This window comes from Eleutherodactylus coqui, chromosome 5 (genome assembly GCF_035609145.1).
Source record: "Eleutherodactylus coqui strain aEleCoq1 chromosome 5, aEleCoq1.hap1, whole genome shotgun sequence".
Classification (NCBI taxonomy): domain Eukaryota; kingdom Metazoa; phylum Chordata; class Amphibia; order Anura; family Eleutherodactylidae; genus Eleutherodactylus; species Eleutherodactylus coqui.
The window spans coordinates 72,345,122-72,367,568 of record NC_089841.1 but is presented as its reverse complement, the minus strand read 5'-3'; the positions used below and the strand labels follow the sequence as shown (position 1 = coordinate 72,367,568).

At 43.1% G+C, this 22,447-nt stretch overlaps 1 protein-coding gene across 2 annotated transcripts in view; it reads right to left on the bottom strand.

The window, feature by feature from the left end:
* Window positions 1–22,447, bottom strand: part of PLPP1 (phospholipid phosphatase 1) — a 90,452-nt gene that overhangs the window by 58,317 nt on the left and 9,688 nt on the right. The window contains exon 2 of one of the 2 annotated variants that reach the window (XM_066602718.1): window positions 6,012–6,166. The exons of the other annotated variant lie outside the window; for it this stretch is intronic. Coding sequence (XP_066458815.1) covers window positions 6,012–6,166 — 155 coding nt within the window. The remainder of the gene's footprint in view (window positions 1–6,011; window positions 6,167–22,447) is intronic. 2 annotated transcript variants of the gene reach the window in all.

The following is a 22,447-nucleotide window of genomic DNA, read 5'->3' as shown; positions in this document are numbered from 1 at the left end:
AAATGTGCCGTAAATAGACGTATTATTATGCATATTTGCTGCATATTATGCATGTACCCCCCCCCCCCCAAAAAACAAACAAACGTGTAATATGCGGCAAACATACACCCGTGTGAGTGTGCCCTTAGTTTAAAGGAAGTCTGTCGCCTAATTCTACTGATACTAGATTACGCAGTTACGTGTGCTGTCATGAGGAATCCATAGATACCATTACCAGTTTCCAGTGGGTTACCATTCCTGAGATATCCCTCTTTAATAGTGTTTTGTGCCGTATGCAAATTAACCCCAGAGCGTCTGATGGACGGTCCACCACAGTTTGCTGCCCGAGCTCTCTCCCTTCCCATCACCTGAAAAACTGCCCCCTTCTGTCCGTCATGACATCTCCAGCTCCGTAACACTGCAACGTGTGCGCTCCTCTCTCGGGTTACTTTGCATATGGTGCGCAACACTATTGGGGAGGGATACGTCAGGAATAGCAACGCACTGGAAACTAATGAAGATATCTATGGAGGCATCATAACAGTGTTCAGATGTTTGCCAGACCAACATGCTTGTGCACAGAGCGGATTTCTGCAGGAAGTAGACAGCTCCATTCTCTCTGCAATGACCCAGTTGGTATTGCACATGAAATGCTCATTCACTTTAACGGGAACTTGGCCTGTAATACTAAGCTTGGCCACTGCAGAAAGAATAGCGCTGTCTGTTTCTTGCAGAGATCAGTTTGGTGCACAAGCACACTGATGCAGTGAACAACTGATTAGCATGAAACCTTGCAGCTGAGCCCCGCCAATCTACTATTGATGGCTTATCCTAAAGACAACTATACTAAAGGTAACTCTGATTATTGTCCAAATAATTGCTGGCAAATTCCAGCCATCGTTGTCCCATGTACAAGCGACTGCCAACAGGGCACTGAACAACAAATTGGTCACTTGGCTTTTAGCTCACCCAAGTGGTCAGTGTAAACAGGAGTCGCTCAATCTTTGAGTGACTGCCTGTTTACTGTGAATGCAACCAGGAGGCTGAAGCGATCGCTGATCACTCTGCCACAATTAACAGAAAGACTATTTAACTTCTGTAAAAGCACAGGAGCAATAGTCACTGGGACGGCTGTCAGGCGCTTATGCATCTGACAGTCATCTCGTGTAAAAGGTACCTGTCATGACTTTAAATTGCCTCACAACCACTTTGCCCTTCCTGGTTGCTGCTGACCAGGTCACGTGACTGCTGCAGCCAATCACTGGCTATAGAAGGTCACTGCTGCAGCCAGTAGTGACTGCTGCAGCAAATTACTGGCTGCAGCAGTGACCTTCTATAGCCAGTGATTGGCTGCAGCAGTCACCTTCTATAGCCAGTGATTGGCTGCAGCAGTCACCTTCTATAGCCAGTGATTGGCTGCAGCAGTCACCTTCTATAGCCAGTGATTGGCTGCAGCAGTCACCTTCTATAGCCAGTGATTGGCTGCAGCAGTCACCTTCTATAGCCAGTGATTGGCTGCAGCAGTCACCTTCTATAGCCAGTGATTGGCTGCAGCAGTCACCTTCTATAGCCAGTGATTGGCTGCAGCAGTCACCTTCTATAGCCAGTGATTGGCTGCAGCAGTCACCTTCTATAGCCAGTGATTGGCTGCAGCAGTCACCTTCTATAGCCAGTGATTGGCTGCAGCAGTCACCTTCTATAGCCAGTGATTGGCTGCAGCAGTCACCTTCTATAGCCAGTGATTGGCTGCAGCAGTCACCTTCTATAGCCAGTGATTGGCTGCAGCAGTCACCTTCTATAGCCAGTGATTGGCTGCAGCAGTCACCTTCTATAGCCAGTGATTGGCTGCAGCAGTCACCTTCTATAGCCAGTGATTGGCTGCAGCAGTCACCTTCTATAGCCAGTGATTGGCTGCAGCAGTCACCTTCTATAGCCAGTGATTGGCTGCAGCAGTCACCTTCTATAGCCAGTGATTGGCTGCAGCAGTCACCTTCTATAGCCAGTGATTGGCTGCAGCAGTCACCTTCTATAGCCAGTGATTGGCTGCAGCAGTCACATGTCCTGCTCAGCAGCAACCAGGAAGGGCAAAGTGGTTGTGAGGCAATTTTAAAGTCATGAGAAAACCCTTTAAGAATAGACCCTCAATATTTTATAACTGGACAACCGCTTTAAATTAAGCATTCGTCTTGCAACTCATGGCTGTGGCTTATTCTTCTAAGTGGTTGCCTCAATGTTTGATTTCCTTATATTGTGCAATATTATGACCTCATGGAAAGAAAAGGACAATGTTTTCCCATAATTATGATGTGGCTATACAAATTTATGACCTTCGGAGGAATTTTATCACGGCTCTACTAACCTCAAGTGTGACCTCAAATGTTGATCAGCTGATTTACGAGAGCATACAACTAGTCAATGATCAGCGGTACATCTGCCTGTGTAAATACGGAGTTATACTGCTGGTCTTCGGGGACAAACCACTGCATTAGCCATCGTTCATCCCCAGAAGCCTATTCTTGACCAGCGTAAAAGGAAAAGAAAGGAGCGCCAATTGACATGCGTTTCACCCTACGCTTGTAACGTTGGGCCAAGGAATCAGCCGGTGTAAAAGGACCATTATTAGTCTTTTATCCTCATACCCTGGTCAAGGCAGAGTGGCTTCTTGGCACCCCTGGCAATCCATAACTAGGGCATATCAGGAATGTATGAATGGCTTTCTTTAAATTGCCATATTTACAAGAGGGTATGAGCAAGGGTGGTTTTGTAGGAGAGCATTGAGGGGCAAGGTTAGAACAGCAGGTGTGTACTGTAGTTAAAACAAATGCGTGTAGATGCGTCATAGATGTCATTCTCTCTCCATCTGGGAGGCATGCCAACCCTACTAACTCACCAGGCAACAATTTTGCATGTAAAGTTAGTATTCAATTGTGCGCAAAATATCAGTCTTGCTTCCCTTAAGGTGCTTTTACACGAAATGATTATTGTTCAGATTCCCGCGATCTAGCAAAAACCTGACCGATACTTATCCAGTTATCTGCATGCAGCGACTGAACAACGAACAAGAAGTCTGCATGCAGAACACTGGACGACGTATCATTCCATATAAACAGGCAGTTGTTGACTTATGAAAGACTGCCTGGTTACTATGAACGGAGGTGGGTGGGCCGGAACGATCCCCGGCCCGCTCCGCCTTCACTCATTAGCGAGGCTTGCTCCTGTGCAAAAGCAGAGAAATGATTATCGCTGGCACAACCTTTCGGGCATCTGGTGCCCATACCAGGGCGTCCCATGTAAAAGCACCCTTAGCGAACTTATTAGACAGGAGGCAAATTAAATTCATTAATTACAATAAGTCATTGATTCTTGGGTGTATATAAGACGTTGGAAAGTGTTCCAGCAATAACAGTAATAAATTGCCGCTAGGCTTTTAATAATCTATATAGTAGGTAGATTTGTGATTTTCAAGAAGCAATGAGGACATGGTAACAACAAGTGAACGTTGGCAGCACAGAGCTCCTAGAATGCTTTCAGGCCAGGCACTGTTTGGGGACAAACTGGCTCCTATCTCACACACAACCAATTGTTCCGGACAACAGTGGATTATATCTTCAGTGATGTCATGGCATTTTGTAACATATTGACAACCAACAAAATGGGGCTTTCAGCCGACACGAAGAATGCAGACAGATTGTTGTATTTTCAAGCAATTTCTTCCATTACAACAAAAGGAAATTCTGAAATCAGCCTTCTCTTGTAAGACTATTCTAACACAATAGGTGTCGGGTGCCGAATGATGAAAGCACGCCTCAAGTCCGTGAAGTTCTGTTTATTAAATCCACATCTAATAACCCAAGACAAAATCTGTGACTACAATGAAGTGCATCTAAATTATTCTGATGAAGTTATTATCTCTGTAATTACCCTGATCTGTAAATGTATACCAAACCAGAAGAGATGAAAAGAGATTGTCAGGGAAGGAACTAGGGAAACAAGTTCCCTCAAAATCTTAAGAATTCAATTTGGGTCAATGCAATCAACCTCATTACCCTGACTCCATGTGTACACAGTGTACAACATAGTTCAAGGCCCATTTAGACCCAACGATTCACGCTCAAAAAAATAAATAAAAACGTAAAAAATAAATAAAAATAAAAAAATAAAAATCGCTCAAAGATGTCTTTTGAGCAAGAATCATTGGGTTTAATTGCGTGCCCATCATGTAGGTTTCGTTAACGATTCGCTCATCGTTGTCTTTCAGCAAGCCATCAGGACCGCGCGTTGAGTTCTTAGCAGGATACCGCTGATACTATTGTTTCAGCTGGTATCCCGTTTGGAGAACACAGCCAGAGTGTGAAAACCACAATGCTCCAGCTGTGTTCTACATACCCCGCTCGGAGCGCTCAGTTGTATACCAGCTGTGTGCTCTGTGAACACAGTAGCTGTATGCAGAAGACAAGTGGACCCGCTTGTCTTCTGCATACACCGCTTGGAGCGCTCCGCTGGATGCCAGCGGAGCACTCTGAGAAAACGACAGCTGTATGCAGAAGATAGCGGACCCGCTTGTCTTCTGCATACACCGCTTGGAGCGCTCCGCTGGATGCCAGCGGAGCGCTCCGAGAAAACGACAGCTGTATGCAGAAGATAGCGGTCCCGCTTGTCTTCTGCATACAGCGTAAGCCTTCATTTACACACTTATGCAAAGTGAACGCTCACAACTGTCACGCAAACTGCCGTTTGAGCGAATGTTGAGCGATCATCTTGCAGTGTAAATGCACGCAATGATTATCGCTCAAAAGAGGCACATATCTTTGTTTGACCGTGTATATACAAGTTGGCTAGTATTACCATGGTCAGTTATTTCTGTCTGTCTGAAACGCTCAGCCTCTTTTTTCCTCAGATGATCGTGTTCTGACTAGTTTAGATCTGTTTGGGGTTATGGATTCATTTTCTAGTCAGTTTTTCAGTCTGTATAATGCTGTTACATGACCCCTACCAGAAAAAGAGCTACAGGGGAACACACATACACTTTCATCACATTTACTGATCATACAGTTCATGTCACACAGTCATAATACAGGAGATCACAGCTCATCCTCCTGACTGTATTCTTGTGGCTTCTTTAGCAGACTGTAGGAGCTAATGATAATTAAAAACTGTTCCCCCAGCAGGCAAAAATGGTACAGCCTCAGCAAATGCTGTGCTGATGCATTATAGGTAGACGTGAAACTGAAAGTAAAAAAAAATCTCTGCTTCAAGATGGTGACCGTTAAGCATCAGACAGGGAGCTACAGTGCAGTGAAGGGGCTGGAATACACAAAGGAGACCCCAAAAGTGTGACAAGCAATCAGGTGAGGGGGGCAGAAATGGAAAAAAAAGTGTTTCCACCGGAGTGACCCTTACAAAAGTAAAAAAGGCTAAAAATTCAAAGTAGGTGATGACAGAATCCATGCAGATAAGAACAATTCCCAATTATTAACACTACCCACACATAATTGCAACATTTCACTCAAAGTTGGGATCTTTTAACAAGCAGTCTTGAAAAAGACCCCCACATGGATGGAAACTTAGCAACTATGTATGGGAACATGATTTTTTTTTTTTTATTTATTTCATTGATACTATGAAGGAAATGGGTTGGTCTCTCAAGATCTTCCTTATTTGACTATCAAAACAAGGGCTCTTTTTTGACTAGCTTGAGCCGCTTAGTCAATAAAGAAAATTACCAAATTTTTTTTGTCACAAAAAAGCAAAAGTTAAGCTAAAACAGCTTTTTGTTGTGTGTTCCTCATAAGTAAGCTTCTTGGACAATATAGTTTGGGGCAGAGGCAAAGATCGGAGAGTAGGATTAACATCAGTCAAACCCTAAATTTTCAGGTTTTGAACAGAGTTGGGCTTTAAAGCACGTCATCAATAACAGTCTGAGTCACCCCATGCCATTTCGTCAGTGCGGACCTGATGTACACACCCAGGGTATAAAAAAAAAAGAAGAAAAAAAAAGAAAAACCCTACTGTCCAATGATTCAGCTACTTACAGAACATATAGGCACAGTGAACCCTACTGTGTAGAGTACAGTGGAGGTGACGGTACTGTCATGGAATGGATACTTGATGCTCTCGTCATTACAGAAAAAACCTCTTTGATACGGCTTTTTTGTGATCAACTTTAAAACGCCCAGAGGTAAGCCAGCTGTTGGGGGAATGGAGAAAACAGAAATATTAAGAAGTTTGGTTCACCAGTGTCTTGGTTAATAAATTAAAATTTGGTGACCGCTGCAGTGCCAAGGCAGAAAATCCATGCAAGTGGGATGTGGATCAAATAAAAAAAATTCAAGGCATGTCTAAATAACGTATTTTAGGAAGTGGTTTTCTAATAATGGACATTAGTGACTTTAGCGATACAGCAATTAACTAGGTCATTAGAGTCAAGCTGGTGGAGGCCTGGGAGCTGGGTCCTTTGATAGTGGGCCCCTGCACTGAATTTATGTAGAGTTAGGCTGTGTGCCCATCCTTGTCAGAGGTCTCGTTTGGAGCCTCTGGCACAAATAGGACATGAAATCCCGGATGAAAGAGCATAGTAGGTTGCTCTACTGGGTCTGAGAGAATGCTGGGAGGACCCCATTATAGTCAATGGGGTTTGTTTGTCGATGTTTGGGTCCAACATAGGATGTGCTCCATCCAAGGATGGAAATAGACTAACAGCGGGCACAGGTGTGAATGCCAACTGAGCTTACATCTGCATCACAGGCTCATTTCACAGCCTCTGGTGTGTATCAGATATGAAATCCTGGACGAGATAGCGCAGCATGCTACACTATTTTGTCCGTGGAATTTTCGCCCAACATGAACGAATCTCATAGTCAGTAGGGTCCATTTGGCACCGTCCAGGTCCGTATATGCTGGATCCGGCACTTTCAGTTTTCTGTTGCTTGCTTCCAAGGAACACCAATATGAATGTAACTAATTGAACCCATTAAGATTTGCATAAACCTACAGATATGCTCATCTTTTAACCACGAGTCTGTCAATCTAATAGACCGTGACTAACAGAAATAAGTGTAGCATAAAGAAATCCCCTAATACAGTGTTATTCTCAGAATATGCTGCCGTGTCCCAATAATAAAAATAAGGATTGTGGGGAATTTCAAATCCTAATTCTTGAATTGATCCCGGATTAAAACAGGGCTGCGTCCAATTCATCACAACCCTTGAGCGGACCTATATTGAGTATTCTTGACTAGAAGCAGAATACAGGCTGCCATAAAACAGTCTGTTCTGCTGACAGACTCACTAGGCAGCAGCAAGGAACATGCTTCGCCTACAGTAATTCTGTTTAGAAAAGGGACTGATTTTAATAGTCTACATTACGGAATTACATTCTACAATATTATGGTTTCAGTGCCAAGAACAGAGGAAACTGGGGAGTTTTTGAACAGTACACCAGTAAAGAAAAAGGTTGGCATCACTGAACTCAGACGAAGGAAATATATTTTTTAAATTTGGAAATAGTTTTATTTCGATCCTCTCTAAGACTTACGCGGAAGTCTGAAATTGCCTCTAGGCTGTAAACCCTTACATGCGCTTCCTTATTGGATCTTTTTCCAGTTTGCTGCAATGCTTTGACATGGACAAATTGTTACATTCTACTAATATAAACTATACTTCTAGTCCTTTAGGGCAATGTGCAGATTTAACAGACCTTGAATTTTTTTTTTTTATTCATACAGATGATTACAGTAAAGACTCAGGAACTGGGTGGGAAGGATTGTCTGCTGACAGGCATCAATGAGAGGGTTTAAATAAAGACCACTTATAAACACACACAAAGCCAGAAAGGTTATATTCAGATCCTAAACAGGAAATAAAACGGGAAACACAAATCTAAAAAGGGGTGAGAATACCAGGAAGTTATGTTTTAGTATGAGAAAAAAAATAAGTACAACTGAGAATCCGGAAGGTAATTTGACGAGCGCCATCACATCAACCTGGGAGAGGTTTGTCAGACTTACCGGCGTGTGGAGCTGCGTACCACTGCGTTTGAGATCGCATATGCCTGCGCATGACAATGTATCTCACACACTGGCTTCCTAGTTGCTTCCTTTTTTATAAAAAAAAATCCAAAAAACTTTATCGTCTCTTAGCAATGTGGCGGAAAAAACTGCACCCACGCAACGTAATTCCGTATGTACAGCATTTTCGTACTCACCCATAGAAACCCATATGACCCTATCGCGCATATTACACGGTAAAATAGAATATGCTGCGTTTTTTATGCGCTGCGCATTATGTACGCTTACATTGCGTGCGTAATACGCAATTAAATTATGCTCATATGAGCCCGCCCTTACAGCAGCGAATAAGAATTGCTGCACTTCCTTATATAGCGCTCAGGCTTCGTTCGCATTCGCGTCTAAGGTTTCGTTTGGAACCTCCGTCTGACCTCGGCTACATTTCCCGCGCCCCGTTATTTGCTTGCTGCCTGTCCGGACCTTAGCCTCGATACCATTAGTAAGGTTGTGCTGCCTGCCATAACCACGGCTAGTATTAGACTGTGTTCGCTTCATCAGGTACTGCGCCTCGGCCATGTGCAGCCACACAACAGAGATCATCTTTGCAATTAACGATTCGGGGACCCCGCAGCCAAGACCAAATCTCGCTTAAAGGGTAAAAACTGGGGTTCCCCAAGCGCTGCTTCCATTGATAGCTCAAAGTGAAGTCTGTGTGTGGCAAGACGAATCTACGTCCGCCTGGCTGGCAATAACTAAATTTAACATGAGTAGAAAAACACGGCCAAGTTTACAAAAGCTTCTAAAAACGAAGCAAAAAAAAAAAAAAGTCATGCAATAAACACAATTTTCTGTGGTCTTACATAAAATTTCAACACCTCCGACTTGTAATCCGTACAAATTGTTATTGCTGTAAGCCCGAGTTCACCGTCGGTATGTACAGTATATTGTATATTTGCTTTCCAGTCGTCATTGGTAACAGTAATGTTTCAGTTCGGCGCAGACCTTGTGATATTTACCAGACATCATGCAATCATAATCTAAACAGCGCGGCGCAGGGCAGTAGCTCCGTGCGCCACGGAGGCAGCGCTGCTAGATTACATTTGGAAACATTTCCCCTGATGCTCGTTAACACCACACCGCCGTATTTAGACAGCATGGAAGCAGAACATGGCCAGAATACATATGAAACACTGAAGACGCTTCTGTCGGCTACTGTTAAACAGGCCTTTCTCAGAAGAGCTAATATTTATAAGAAGCAATGTGCCGGGAACCACTTGGGAAAAATATGCAGGAATTAAAGGAGTTCTAGAATGCTTTACCTCAAGACATGGAAGCTCAGAGTCAATGCAACGTTTCACTAACGTATTTGTCTTAAAGCCTAATAAAAAGTCAATTTATTGTCATTTTTCATAATGTATCTGCATGGTGTGGTCACACAAGGCGGGCCCGTCGCATGTACAGTAGAGGAGATTTAAATAAATCTAATCCACACGCTGCAAAACGGACACGTGTGGTGGATTTTAGATCGGCATTTCACCCTATTGCAATGCAAAAAAGTGACATCTTTTTATGTAAAAGCTGCAAATTTGCAAAAGAACCTTAATAACAACTTCAGCATTTGCAGTGCTTTTCGCCACTGTGGATTCTCCATAATGGATCCACCTTGCGCAGCTGTAACCCTTATAGGTGTCCAAATTCAGTGCTACTGGTACTGTACTTGAAATCCTTTTACACAGCCATAGTTACCTGGCAAAATTATAGCAGCCTGTAGTCACCACTAGGGGGTGCTACGGAAGACAGACCAGAATTGAAGTCATTGACTGCTATATAAGCCTGCATTCAAAAAAAGCCCACCTAAAAGAGAAGTAGACACAACCAAAAAAAGGGTTCCGTCTAGAAATTCTGTCATTTTACCAGAAAAAATAAAATAGTGCAACATACTGCAGTATTTTTATAGCATTTATAACAGATCCTCTGGACAGAACAAGCTGTCAGAAATCTGAACAGATGCTAACATGGATATATTTAAAGGGGTCTTCCCACTGGATTAAAAAAAAAAAAAAAAAAAAAAAAGAGAGATTGCATTAAATATTCTAAGAGGCAATACTCTCCTCTCTTCAATCCCCTGGGAAACTGTTGAGTGGTTTCGGCTGCTGGTATGCATGTCCAGTCAGGTGACCACTGCAGCCAATCAGAGGCTGCAGCCGCACCTCCCGTTCTTCTGGTGTTAGCACTCACATCCTGGACGTCATGATGATAGGAGTTCATAACTGATGCTGTAGCCTCTGGTTGGCTGCAGCGGTCACCTGATTTCTGCTAGATGTACATACCGGGAGCCAGAGCCACTCAGTTATTTCCTGGGGGGCTGAGGAAAGACAAGTATTGCCTCTTGTGATTTTAGGCCATGCAGCAGGAAAAAAAATTAAAAAGGGAGAAAACCCCTTTAAAACATAGGCTTTGTAGTGTAAAGGTGGTTGTCCCATGAAATAAAGTCATCATCCCATTGACATGATAGGAATCACTGGAATTCCCTCTGATCAGCTAGTTATCCCTAAGGATCTGACCACAACAGGAGTGGTGAGCACCATAAATGAATGAGGTAGTGGTCACGAATGTAAACTGCCGCTCCATCCATTTCAATGGATAGCACTTTGTATTTATCATGACCACTTCATTCAGTCAAGGTCCTTCGGCATCCCTGTTCTCATGATCAGTGGAGGACCCAGTGGTTAGACTCCTATCGATTAGATGGTCATCCTCAGAAGGTCAAGAGCATCTTTTCTACCTAGGAACAGTTCTTGCTAGAGCTGTGTGCTGGGGAGCAATGCCTTATCTAAGTAGTAATATGAGTGGCATTTACATTCACTGACCATAGTGCCAGTAATAAAGTCTATGGTGGGGATCAGGAATAAATAACTTATCATCCACACTAACTAATCATTGTTCCGATTACTTAGAAACATCCTATGGTTCCATGTTCCTTGCGGTTTCCCTACCAGCCCATAAGCAAGCCAAATGCTGTTCCCCATTTGCAAATATTAGATTACTATAAATGACTATATATACTTTGCTGATGGAATCCAAGGCAAATAAGGGTCAGAAATTCTTCATATTTGCAGATCACTCTCCCACTTCTACCTAAACCAGGTCACTTAATACTATGCTGCTTAGTACGTTCCTTTTAATATATATGGATTTACATTCTGTAGGTTTCATTTCATGTCCTGAGTCTGTGGTCTACAAAACAATCTTTATTTTCCTGTCACAGCCGTGCACTAATAGCAGTCCGAGCTCCGAATGAAGGAAGAAGCTGACCAAACATTCCTGCCAGTGGGCACATTTTTTCATGATGCTGTACAGCTGCCAACTTCAGATATTTAAAAGTATGATCATCTGCTTCAAGAGCCGACGTCCAATGCTCATGGAGGATACTAGTGCAGTGTTTCCCAGCTCCAGTCCTCAAGGCCTCCCAGCAGCTCATGTTTTCTGGATTTCTTCGGTATTACACAAATATTGCCACAATCTGCAAGGTTTTGCAGCACATTCCCCAATGGAGCCTTCCTTTCTGTTGCATCACGTGAAAATGCGTTCTTCGTTTGGTGCAATGCAACTTTTACAGTAGGAAGTCCTACTGTAAAAGCCCTATCAGCATTAAACACACACACACACACACACACACACACACACACACACACACACACACCCCTATCAGTCGCTGTCAGGTCTGCCACACTTCTCCTTGCAGGTCCCCCCAGCTCTTGTTTGAAGACTTATGTCAGCACTTCCTGGATTGGAGGTTCAAAATCCCTGCCTCCATGAAGTGTTGGCTGTGATTTGTTCTCAAAGGACACAGCTCAGCCAATCACAGCCAGCGCTTGATGAACAAATCACAGCCATTGCCTGGAGCGCGGCGGACCTGACAGGGGCCATTAGGGGATCTATTTTTTTTTTTAAATGCATATAGGACTCATTTTCAGGGTAGGGCTTATATTTCAAGCCTCCTGAAAATCCCAGCAAAAGAGCGCTACAAAATCGCAACATCGGCGTGAGAAAACGCAGCTATATCACACAGAACACACATGCGATATCTCTGCGATTTTCTCGTGGCGATATTGTTGTCGTCCGCGTGAAAGAGGTCAAAGACATACCGCAGGGTTACACAACAAAATATAGGAAAATAAAATATTTCGAACCAATTAAAACCTTCCTGTTGGTGTATGGAAGTTGAGGGGTCAGTGTTGCTGACTTTCGCTATCTAGAGTAGTGCTTTTTTTGTTTTCTAGGTAGGTGAAGGGGTTAATAGCGGACAGTTCCATCCTGTTAAGCAAAAGCTCTGTTCACATCACCATTCAGGGCTCCATTCTGATTAAAAGGGTGAAATCTGCTGCAGATCTGCGGCAAAAATCATTAAAAAAAACAAAAAAACACTAAATTGTGCGGCGGTCGATTGAGCTTCTGGTGTGCATCCACGCAAAAAGCCACAACATGTGAACAAACCCTTGATGACATTTTAAACAGCCCCCCTGCAGTACACACTTTACAAAGTGCAGTATAACTTGTAATCTATTGATTAAAGTAGCTGCTGTTCCTATGCCTGGGAGTCCAGTAGGCGGTTCATCATGCAGAGAGATAGTGGTCAGTTGGTGAGCCCGCCCATTGGACTCCTTAGCTACAAGTTATACGGGATCTATTTAATAGAGAAAGAAAAAAAAAGTCTGTTCAAAAACGTTTTACGGTCATTTATCTCGGTTTCCACACCGTTTTCTTGTTGCCGATCACCATAATCTTTTCTCTACACACTTCGGGCAGCCACATGTCTGACTGTCAGAACTATGCGAGCGGAGAGTTCCCTGGAACCGAGGGAGGGTTTTTTTTCAAATTGAAAATATTTTGCTTTTGAAAAATGAATACTCCGACACAATGCAGGCCAAGAAGCAATATCTGATAAATAATTCATCATACGGTTGGGATGGGGGGTGGAAATAGTCTCCTGTAGTCAGTGCAGCCAGCAGGCAATAGAGACTGGAATGACTGCAAACCAACCAAAACAAGGCCGAAATATTGGAAGGCCTAGTGTAAAGACATAGGAAGAATAGGAGCGATGAGCGCAAAAATAGGAATAGTTTCAGTGATAATCGGACTAAATGCGCGGCCATCGTGCACTGCTAGCTGATCGTTAAATTCAGGTCAACCTAAAAATCGTTGTGCGGTCTTATCAGGACCGCACGCAGAGTTCTCTGTGGGGAGTGCTGATAGCATTGTTTCCCGTCGGAGAACAAAGGAGCTGAATGCAGATAAGAGCCCTCGGGCTATTAACTGCATTCAGCTAAGGCTTCATTTACAGGCTAATAAGCTACTAAGTAGCTACTAAACTGTTTGAGCGATCATCGCTCCTTGTAAATGGGCCTTTAGAGGCAGCAAAACGTTGTTCTAGATTATTCCTATACATGAGCTTACAGATGATACACTTTTAGATCACACATGTCTTGGTTATATATGTATCCAGTTGCTTCTCTATTAAGATCTGTAATAATGGAATCTTGGCTCTCCAAGTCATCTCTTTCTTAGGAATTTTTACCCTCTCAACAAGTTTCATCAGAATATATGATGAATTTCAAAATATTTGACTAAGGAATGACTAAAGAACCCTTATAAGGGACCGCACAGCAATACTGAGGTTACTGGATTCTGGATGATTCGCATAACTGGTCATAAGATCAGAGCATTGTGGAAAGTTCACCACCACCCAGTTCAAGAACTCCACAACAGCTGCTTTTTAGCAAAGTTTAAAATTAGCGGCTTACAATCTGCAATGTGATCTAACGAGATTCTTGTATGTGCTGATGGGTTTTACCAGAAATTAAAAAAGGTGCATACAATTAGGTCGCAGTTGTTACAAGATAAGGCAGTAACCACATCAAATACACTGGGGGGGGGGGGGGGGGGGGGTGTCAAAACAAGTGGATACACTTAATGGGAAGTGCATGCAGATGATCATCACTAACTTTAAGGAAGTAGGAAAATCTGCTTCACCGAAAATGTACCTTTTGTAAACAACTATTGTCCTTTTGAAGGTTTATGGAGGGAGAATTACCATAGTCCTAAAAACTAGCCGATATACTTTTTAACTCCATTTTTTTTTTTAGAAGTGTGCCTTGTTTTTCTCAACTGTATAACTTATGTATCAATATATGACACACTTTATTACAAAAGTGTAACAAGTTTAACTGAGGTCAGGGCTGGCATAACTCGCTCCCATTTTGTAATAGGAAATTTCACAACTGCAAAATGTAGATAAAGCGGTCACTGAGATATTCAGTCTGCGCACAGCAACTCTCATAAATAGCAACACTCATAAATATGTCACAGATAGAAGTCAAATTAATGAGAGTGCTTGCATAGACAGGTAGGGGAATAAGTCCCCTATTGGTATAACAAACTTTTCCACCATTGCATATAAAAAAAAACTAAATAAAAACTGTATATACAGAGTATCCATACATGCTATTGTGCTGGTTTCACTCCCAATAAAATCAATGGGAGAGCTGCCCTGCTACAGCACTTCCTGCTCCCTTCCTGGTCAGTGACGTCACAACCAGCAGAGGAGCAGGAAGTGACATAGCAGTACGGCTCAGAGAAGGTGGTGCTGAAGTGTGAGATTTGGTGTCCTCAATGCTGAGAAATACAGGCGGATACTTATCCATTGTGCAGTATCATCAGTGAGTCGTCCAATTGGCTCCAGATTTATTCTGCAGCAGAACAACCCCAAACGTCCAGCCAATGTCATTGAGAACTTTCGAGTAAAGACGAACAAGGAGTCCTGGAAGTGACTATCTGGCCCCACAGATCCCTGATCTCAACATTATTGAGTCATAGATTACAAGAGACAGAAACATTTAAGCAAGTTACATCCACAGAAGATCTGTGGTTACTTTACCAAGAAGTTCTCCAACAACCTCCCTGCCAAGTTCCTTCAAAAACTATGTGCAAGTGTACCTAGAAGAATTGAGGCTGTTCTGAAGGCAAAGGGTGGTCACACCAAATATTGAGGTGACAAAAGGGTGAATGCACACAGGCGGATTTGAATTGCAGAATCCGGAGCGGTCGCCCGCCCCTGGATTCCGCAGCAAATACCGCGTATAGCATGCAATGCAAAAGTGGTTTCCGCTCACGGATGGAAAAAAAAAAAAAAAAACGCAGCATGCTCTATTTTTCCACTGAAGTCAAAAGCCGACGTCTGAGCCATGGCCCGTTCGCAATTGACAATGCGTACGGGTCGCGGATTCTGCCGGAAAAGGAGTGTGACAAAACACTTAACTGTGAATGTCAGATGGCGAGCCGTGCAGACCATTCGCAGTACAGAGAGAAGAAAATGAAAGCTGGTACACAAGGAATCCGATCCGCCCGTGTGCATGCAGCCTTAGACTTCTTTTGTTCATTCACTTTGCATATTGTTATTTGACAAGAACTATTAGCACTTCTATTTCTTGAAAGCATTCTTACTTTGCGCCATTTTTCCCACACCTGCCTGAAATGTTCGCTCAGCAGTATTGTAGAATATTGTTAATGAAGCAGTAAAAGTGTCAGGAAGGCTTTCATTACATCCACACTATAGGCTACATTCCAATTTATAAAAAATTCAAGAATTTCTTAAGTTTCGCAATCTCCAGCCTCGTGAATGTATGAAAGCAAACACCGCTGGATCTTGTATGCCGGGGGCAAAGGAAGTTAGGATTGCACAAGAGCAAATAAATGACATACAATCATCATCGGCACATCACCTCCCCATCATATGGTATCAGAAACAAGAGAATTGGGCAAAGTAATGTACAGAAGCTGGAAATGTGTCACATTCCAGGCAAACAAATGGATTAATCCGTCACAAAGAATGACTTATGTGTCCCAAGAATAGCAGAAAACGCATGAAATGTATCTAAATAGCTAAGATTTATTTGCTGCGACTCATGACACTTCCACCAGCTTACGGCCAAATCAGTAATAGCTTTAGTGCAGTCAGTCATCGCTGACCCCTGGTCTAAAGGGAACAAGTCACCTTCGAATGCTGAGCAGTCTATGAGCTGAATGTACGTCACGCTCAATGGGAAAAGTTCCCTTTAAAACAAATTGCAAAATATACATATTACCAAGAAGCCGATAGTGAAGTGCTGAACGTTTAGTGCTGCAGTACATGGGATTCTCACCAGCAGGTACACCAAACACAAACATTTATCCAAACTTTATATTTGCACAATAATGCTTCCTACACAACCGCAGCGGAGGAAACACCCAGCAATAATTAACACGGCACACCCTCCGTCTAAAAGTTTAAGTTTCACCCCATGAATGTAGGCTGCCAAAGTCCTGGATCGCTGCGAGACTAGGTGAATTTGCCATTCGGACCATTAGGAAAGCTGAGTGCCGGCATTACAGCAGCTAGTGGGGTCATCCAGCTTTCCCACAGATACAGAAGTTCTAACAATTGAACAAACGACAACTCATGAATATAGATGTAGCGGTGATTTTTCTCTCTCTCTAAGGGCCCCTTCAGAGGAGCGTATGCGCACGCTTCAGCACTATCTATTTACACTTTGAACAAGGTTGATTTGCATGCATATCAGCGCATTATACTGTACTTTGTTTGCGAACATAGGGGCTGTTAATACGCAGTTGTAAACACCCCCCACCCCCCCACCCCCCGCCGTGACTTAATTGAGGTCCACCAGATCAGCTTTTCCTTGCGGATTTGCGCTGCATTTCGCATATCCCCTTCTGTATTGCATGCGCATTTAGCAATGCTCCTCCCTTTGGCTGTCTGCATGTTGAGGGATGTGGTGTTTATAACTGGTCTCTTGTATTACTACAAAAATAGATTATGCCGCAATTTTTCCTCCGCTTGCGGAAATCGCAGTTAGTTTCCGTGAATTTACAGGAAGAAGCAGTTTTTCATAGCATGCCATGAACTGTATTGTTGCGTTGCAGCAGTGCGGACGCCCGCCGCAGATTCCACAATGCAAATCTGTTCATGTGCAGAAGCCTGGCTCCCTGTTCTCTAAGGCCAAGTATAAAAGGCATACCCCCAGACTCAGCGGACCCTGCCCTATAAGCCAATACATATCCGGCCATATTCATACTTTACTACTGTATTTTTTTCCTTAACTGAAATGTAAAAAAAATAAAATAAATAAATAAATAAGATACCAACTGAGGCCGTCTAAGCAATGTATGAAACTGACCGATGTTAAATACAGACAACTAAAAATTTGCTGGGACAGTTTTCTAAGAGCTGCAGCTGTCAGGCAACTAACCACACTACAGGAAGGTACAAGATAGGCGCTGCCACTCAGAGCCGCCACAGTCACACTTATCTAGCGTGTGGCGAGACTATTACTTCTCACAGAACTCCATGCCAATAACGGGCATTTATTCTCAAAGTGAATGTCAGGAAAGAACAAAACACAGTGGTGGGGAAGCTGCACCCATACGGTGGAAACTTGATTCGCCTTGGCCTCTGGGCGTCTTAGCCTTTGGCTTTATGGTCTGGGCCTCTGGGTATATCAGGGGTCTGCTTCCCCCCCTGTAGCACCAGGTAAGAGTATCCTTAAATTGCCAATTTTTCGGTTCTGTTACCGTTTGAAGAAAGCCCTTACCTTTTTTCTTGCAGGTTTGGATTACGGTTCATGAAAACTAGACAGATAATTCTTGTTGTACCTGTATGCATTACACCAGTTTTTTATTTGTATTTCTATGTGTTATCCGTTTTTTTTTTTGTTCCACTGCACAAAAAAGACCCAATTTTTTTCTAGCATTTCTTAGCACTTATCCATGAAAAACCGAATGCACACAAACGTCACTTGTGTGACTCCATTATTTTTGGCACAGCCTTTGACTTGAATTTGGACCACAAATAGGACATACTACATCAGCCTGTGTAAAAAGAAAAACGACAAACAAAAAAAAACTCGTCTGCATAGGCCCACTGACTAAAGAGTCAGTGTGCAGTCACTTGCTAACACTGTCTATGCTAATGAGCTCTCAGGACTTAAGGCCCAATTAGACAGAATGAATGTCGAGCAAACTATGCCTGACACGCGACCCCCCAAATACACTCGCTCCAACAGCACGGGAGCTAGTAGCACTGGATCGCTCAGAGCGGCCAGCAGGGGGCAGGGAGGCTGCAAGAGATTTCACTCCTCGCGCTCCCCGACTCCTCTGCCTTGTCTTAACATAGCTGCCGTTCAATACTGAACAGCTGCTATTTACACGGAAAAATCAGCATTCAGCTCATTATCCATCGTTTATACTGCATAAATGATCAACGATGAGCAGATTGCTGATCGCTGTGTGTAAATAGCAGCCATTCAGTACTGAACCGCCACTATGTTAAATCAATGGAGATGGGCGGGGGAGCGCGAGGAGAGAAATCTCCTCCAGCAGCCCTGCTGTGAGCCAACGATACTAGCTCCCATGCAGCAACACAAGAGTGAGTATGTGTGGGGACGAGTGTCGGGCATTTGTCCAGTCTAAGTAGGCCTTTATTTACATGGACAAATTTCTTGTTTCTCCTTCCCACATGCTTCCCAGGTGTCGATCCGGATAAGCAAATTTCCCTTTTTTCTTTCTGTATCCACCCCAAAATTTATACATAAAGAATTTATACAAAAAAAAATTTCACCTCAATGGTTATGACTGTGCCCAGCAAGAGAAACTATGTAATCTTGTATATATGTTACCTTTTAATCGCTAACAAAAAGACATGATATTATTGTGAGCCTTTTCCTCAGACATAATCCTGGACTACACTATTCCATACGGTTAACAAAAAAAAAAAACACCACCACAAGTTTGCAGATGCTTAAAGAGGACTGTGTTAAAATAGAAAGATATCACCTAGCTACTAATTGAACCTTTAGGACTCCGGTTTTAGAAATCAGTGGGAGTCCCAGAGGTTGGATCCCACTAATCAATTGGGCTCAATCCCCTGGGATCCCCGATGATCCCAAAAACAGGAGTCCCAAAGGTCCACATGAGCAATAAGGTGAATAAGAGAACTCAAAAATACAGAGTTCAAGCACTTGGTAATCTATGGCGCTTCCATTCAGCGGAGTCACACATCCATGACTGCCACTCCATTCACGTGTGAACTTTCAGGATCTCCGTTCTAGGGATCAGTGGGGGTGTAAGCGGCGAGATCCCAACTGATCAGAAAGTTTGTTATCTTAGCCTGTGAATACGGTATAACGTTGTATCTTGGCACAAACCTTTCAACTCCCCAATTTATGCCATAAGAACACTCTTTCGGTAGGTGTTGCGTCAATGGGGCATTCTAGATCTGTTCAGCATATGCACCAGGCACTTTCCAAGCGTATGCACTGGACAGAGAAAAGTTCAATAACCTTGTTAATAATACAGAAGCGTTTTCTATGTATAACATCTCAGGAGATTGTGCCTGAGCAGTAGGAAAAACAAATTTAAAAAATCTGCCGCTTTACTACTATTTACTCAATACGGCCGGAGTGGGGCAGATGCCATCCTGAGTCTGGTTCCCAGCAGTAAGTAGTCCACATACAGGAATAAGTTGGAAGTGAATTGTATCAATCTGGCCCGGAATGACCTGGCTCCCGGATTCTATTTCCAGAGCCTGGGATTATGGATAAATAGACTTTAGCTCTTCTTAGTATTTAGCACCTCGAGCAGTTTTTAGAAAGCATTTTCTTTTTCCTGAGCAGAATGAAGCCTCTCATTTTCCTCCCCCTCTGCAGCTCAGAATACCTTTCTGAAGTGAACGTCAGCCGCCGTGTGCCTGGAAAAGCACACAGTCTGATCGGACTGATCCGTCCTCCAGCAGGATGCAAAAATGTGCAAGAACGATGGCAGTAAGTGCTATATAAATAATCCCTTCTATCCTTATACACAAGCATGAACTCACAGCAGACCGGTTTACAGCAGCCCGTGTCTGCCATACTGGGGGTACAATACAGACTACCATAAACAGCCTCGCAGAAGGCAAAACCAGATAAGGTGTCCCTTAACATTCACGCTCTGTATTTCTGTATTCTGTATCCATTATAGGAGCAGAACAATGAAGGCGACAGTGCTGGACCCCTCGTATTCCGGACACCAACGGACCACATTGACTATGATGGAGTCTGTCAGGTTTTCATCTTGGTATCCAATTACTTTGCTGGAAAAAAAACAGGGCTGCGCGGAACTAAACTGAAAGGGAGGAGACACAGATTAGATATATTAGAAGATACTTTTTGACAGTGAGGGTGATCAATGAGTGGAACAGGTTACCATGGGAGGTGGTGAGTTTTCCTTTAATGGAAGTCTTCAAACAGAGGCTGGACAAATATCTCTCTGGGATGATTTAAAGAAAATACAGAAAAAAGCTATTGGACCTGCGCTGCTTGAAATACCAAATCAATTATGCATGTCTCGATAATCAGTATTTCCAAGAGAGACAAACAAAACACTTTTTTTATTTTATACGAATAAAAGAAATGAGGTAGCAACCTCCTCAGTTTGGTATATATAAAAAAAATATACTTGCGGGATCCTTATACATGCAAGTATATATTTTTTTATATATACCAAACTGAGGAGGTTGCTACCTCATTTCTTTTATTCGTATAAAATAAAAAAAGTGTTTTGTTTGTCTCTCTTGGAAATACTGATTATCGAGACATGCATAATTGATTTGGTATTTCAAGCAGCGCAGGTCCAATAGCTTTTTTCTGTAGTTTCTTTGGATTTATCCGACCTCCTAGGAGGAACGGAGTTATATTGTGACCCGCAGCTCTCCAGAAAATTTGGATTTTCCTGCTTATCTGTCTTTGGTATACCCTGGATAAAGTAATCTTTACAAGCACACCAGGATGTCAGGTGCAGGCATAATCACCTGAGGGTGATATGCCTTGCACCAGGTGAGTTACCACACGAGCATCATTGTGGTATATTTACATAGTGTGTTGGCGCTCTCCGTGACCCCTATTTTCTATCTGGGATGATTTAGTGATCCTGCACCGAGCAGGGGGTTGGACCCAATGACTCGGGGGTCCCTTCCAGCTCTACCATTCTATGATATATCCCTTCCCCCCTCCCCGATATAATTTTAGCAGAATCAACGACGCAGATGTGAATGATGCCATAGGGCTCATTCACACCTGCGTCAGGACTCCGTTAAGGATTTCCCTCTCTCTGTTCCGTTTTTCGACCAGAGAAACAGAAATAAACAAATAATCGTTAGATCACGTAGGTTGCACGATAATTTTTAGAGTGTAAACGCATGCAATAAATGAAGATCAGCGATAGATTGTTAAACTAATTGCTGATCAGATCTTGCATGTGGACTTGAAAACAATTGTTCCTCTGCCGCTGTATAGTTTGGTATAAATGGGTGTCATGCGATTTGCCGAATACTAAGCAGTGGCAGAAGGGTTAACTAGAGGCACAGTAACGATCCAATGAATGATCGAAAGTACCCAATTATCGTTCACTGTGAAAGCATGCCAAGCGATGATATGCGATCGCTACGTCACTACCGGTTGCATGCATGTTCCAACTTATCTTGCCGTGTAAGAGGGCCTTCACCCTAATTAAATGGGCAAGGAAGTTTCCCTGCAGTGAACAAACACAATCTCAGCCGGCTCTGCCTCCCACTTAGCTCATTCAAGTAGCAAAGAATTGGTCATGACAGATGACAAGGGAAGCACAATCCCTTCCTCCCTCGTCTCCTCTGACAATAGACCAGGGAGCTGTGGGGGATATTCTTTCCATATACAAATGTAAAACCAGACATACCAGGAATTAGCAGGCTAAACGCTTTGTCCTGCTCACATATATACACTACATCACCCAGTGGGCTAGACAGCGGGCCATCCCACCAAGCGTGCTCAAACACATTATAACCAGTTTCCTGAGACTATAATCTCCGTCACGTGGAGGCCTCAACTTTCTCCGGTGCTACAAGTGTTGCAGAACTATTTCGTATACTGACCTGCCTATCAGTCGCAGATAGAATCCCAATACAAATAATGTCATGCCACAGTACAATAAGGCCATTGATGTATCTCTGGGAAGCCAAAGGCCGAGGAGAAGAAGAAAAAAAAAAAAAAGGAACAGAGCCATTGTATTCAATACAACTTGCCAATCCAAAGATTTCTGGGACACAGAAGCAAAGCACAGCATGGAGTTCTCAACCTGGCCTCACCAAGACTCATTCTAATTGCTATGGGTGCAGCCAAAGGCTAACGCCTGCTCTATGCTGTGCATTAGTAACCGAGACGGAGGAATAATCTGGAGGAAAGAAAGTTACAAACTATTTCACTGAAAATTGCAAAATCTCGAGTAAAATTCTGCCCTTAAATCATTCTCTATTCTATCCAGTCATATTTTGTATCAAAGATTTCCTTTAGTCTTCATTAGGCGTGATATACAGTGGTCCGCCACTGCCGGTATAACAC